This window comes from Pteropus vampyrus, unplaced genomic scaffold, assembly GCF_000151845.1.
Source record: "Pteropus vampyrus isolate Shadow unplaced genomic scaffold, Pvam_2.0 Scaffold468, whole genome shotgun sequence".
NCBI lineage: Eukaryota > Metazoa > Chordata > Mammalia > Chiroptera > Pteropodidae > Pteropus > Pteropus vampyrus.
Genome location: NW_011889249.1, coordinates 244,399 through 246,064, shown reverse-complemented (window position 1 = coordinate 246,064; position 1,666 = coordinate 244,399). Strand labels below are relative to the sequence as shown.

The following is a 1,666-nucleotide window of genomic DNA, read 5'->3' as shown; positions in this document are numbered from 1 at the left end:
GAAGTACAAAACACATAATTTTAGAATTGGAAATAGTAATTTTTAGAGAGGAGAACTTGTCATAGAAAAACAAAACCACAACCACAAAATTTTATTTCTGGACTAAATATTAATGGCTACACTTTGAAATGACAATTATGATAAGAATCATTTAAAAAAATCTACACTAAAGGTGCTAGTTCTCATGGCAATCATATATTTCTTTCAATTTTTGGAAAATGAATTAAATGCTTATCCATAATCTTAAATTCACATGTGCAAAATGATCGACGTCGATAATCGACCGTCGATATCAAAAAGGAGATGAAAACCTGTCAGTTCGCCAGGTGAAGATTCCCAGGCGGGACACTGAGCGCAGAGGTCACCACGCTGCTCAGAAACGCGGGCCGCTCAGCACGCTGTCATCTTCTGCCTGTGTGCAGCAGGCGGCCGCGGCCCCGGCTGGCTCGTGATTTCATAATCACTTGGGAGCACGTTTGTCACAGTGTGTGGTCAGCCAGTGCGGGCAACTGCTGCTGCCCCCAGCCGAAGGGGCCGGCCGTCAGCGGCGTCTCCCGCGCATGCACTCGTGGGTCAGCTGGGCCAGGGCTCAGGGACGTTGCGTGGCCCATGAGTCTGTCATCCTCTGTGGGCAGCGGTTATGACCCTCGGTTCCCCAAGAGCAGCAGCGGCAGAGACCAAGCCTCACGGCAAGCCTGGCCCCAGCCACCGTGGGGACGCCCACGGGCCTGAGGACCTGGCCGGCCTCCGTCCCCAGGATGGGAGCCAGGCTCCTCGGGGGGGCTGGTCAGCCACGGCCTCTCGGTCGACGAGCTCGCTTAGTGACAATGAGTGGCCGCTTCCTCCCCAGAGCTGTCGTTTCGGGCCCGACACTCCAGCCACCGTGTGGACCCGGCTCTGCCGAGGGCCACGGCTGCCGGGCTTGCTCGGCTCGGCGGGGTCTGCACATTGGCACCCTGTTCCCGTGCCTCTAACGCCGACATGGGGCGCCCACCACGCGGCAGGGGGTCACCGCAGGAGCACACCGAGGACCGACTCGGTGGCACTGTGCTACGCGCTCCGGAAAGGTCCACCGAAGCGGGCCACCCGAAGCCTGAGGCGGATGAGCCCTGGTCCCTTTACCAAGGAACGCTCCTCCTCAGCCGGGGCGGCCGGGAGCCAGGCCGGCCAGCTCGGGCCGGGTCTAGTGAGGAAAGCTTTCAGACACAGATTTGCATCCGAATTAACACCACAGCTGCGGACTGAAGTTCCCGGGATATCTTACCGTCATCGGAAGTGACTAAAGCACACTGTCCCCATCACATGCACACGCACACACGCACACCGTTCACCTGTCCCTCCATCCGTCCACCACCCATCCACCTGCCTTGATGACAACCTGTAGGATACGATGATGAAACGGACCTAGATTTTCGTGCCATTTGACATTTCAAGGGACAGTGGTAAACAATATTTCTCACACTTTAAACCCAAAGGGACCTCTTATTTACACGAAAGCGTCGATGGGCAAAGGGTGCTTACCTTGTCAACTTTAAACAGCACCTCACAGAGGTCATAGGTTGTTTCTGCTCGGACCCAGTCCCACGTGCTCACCTGCAAGATAGAAAGCGCATACGTAAATCTTAAGCCTTCCCACCAAAAGAAATGCCACCAAGGTGACCATGTG

At 55.4% G+C, this 1,666-nt stretch overlaps 1 protein-coding gene across 1 annotated transcript in view; it reads right to left on the bottom strand.

The window, feature by feature from the left end:
• Window positions 1–1,666, bottom strand: part of SNTG2 (syntrophin gamma 2) — a 111,480-nt gene that overhangs the window by 24,637 nt on the left and 85,177 nt on the right. The window contains exon 12 of the mRNA XM_011382227.1: window positions 1,522–1,593. Within this exon, the coding sequence (XP_011380529.1) occupies window positions 1,522–1,593 (72 nt within the window). The remainder of the gene's footprint in view (window positions 1–1,521; window positions 1,594–1,666) is intronic.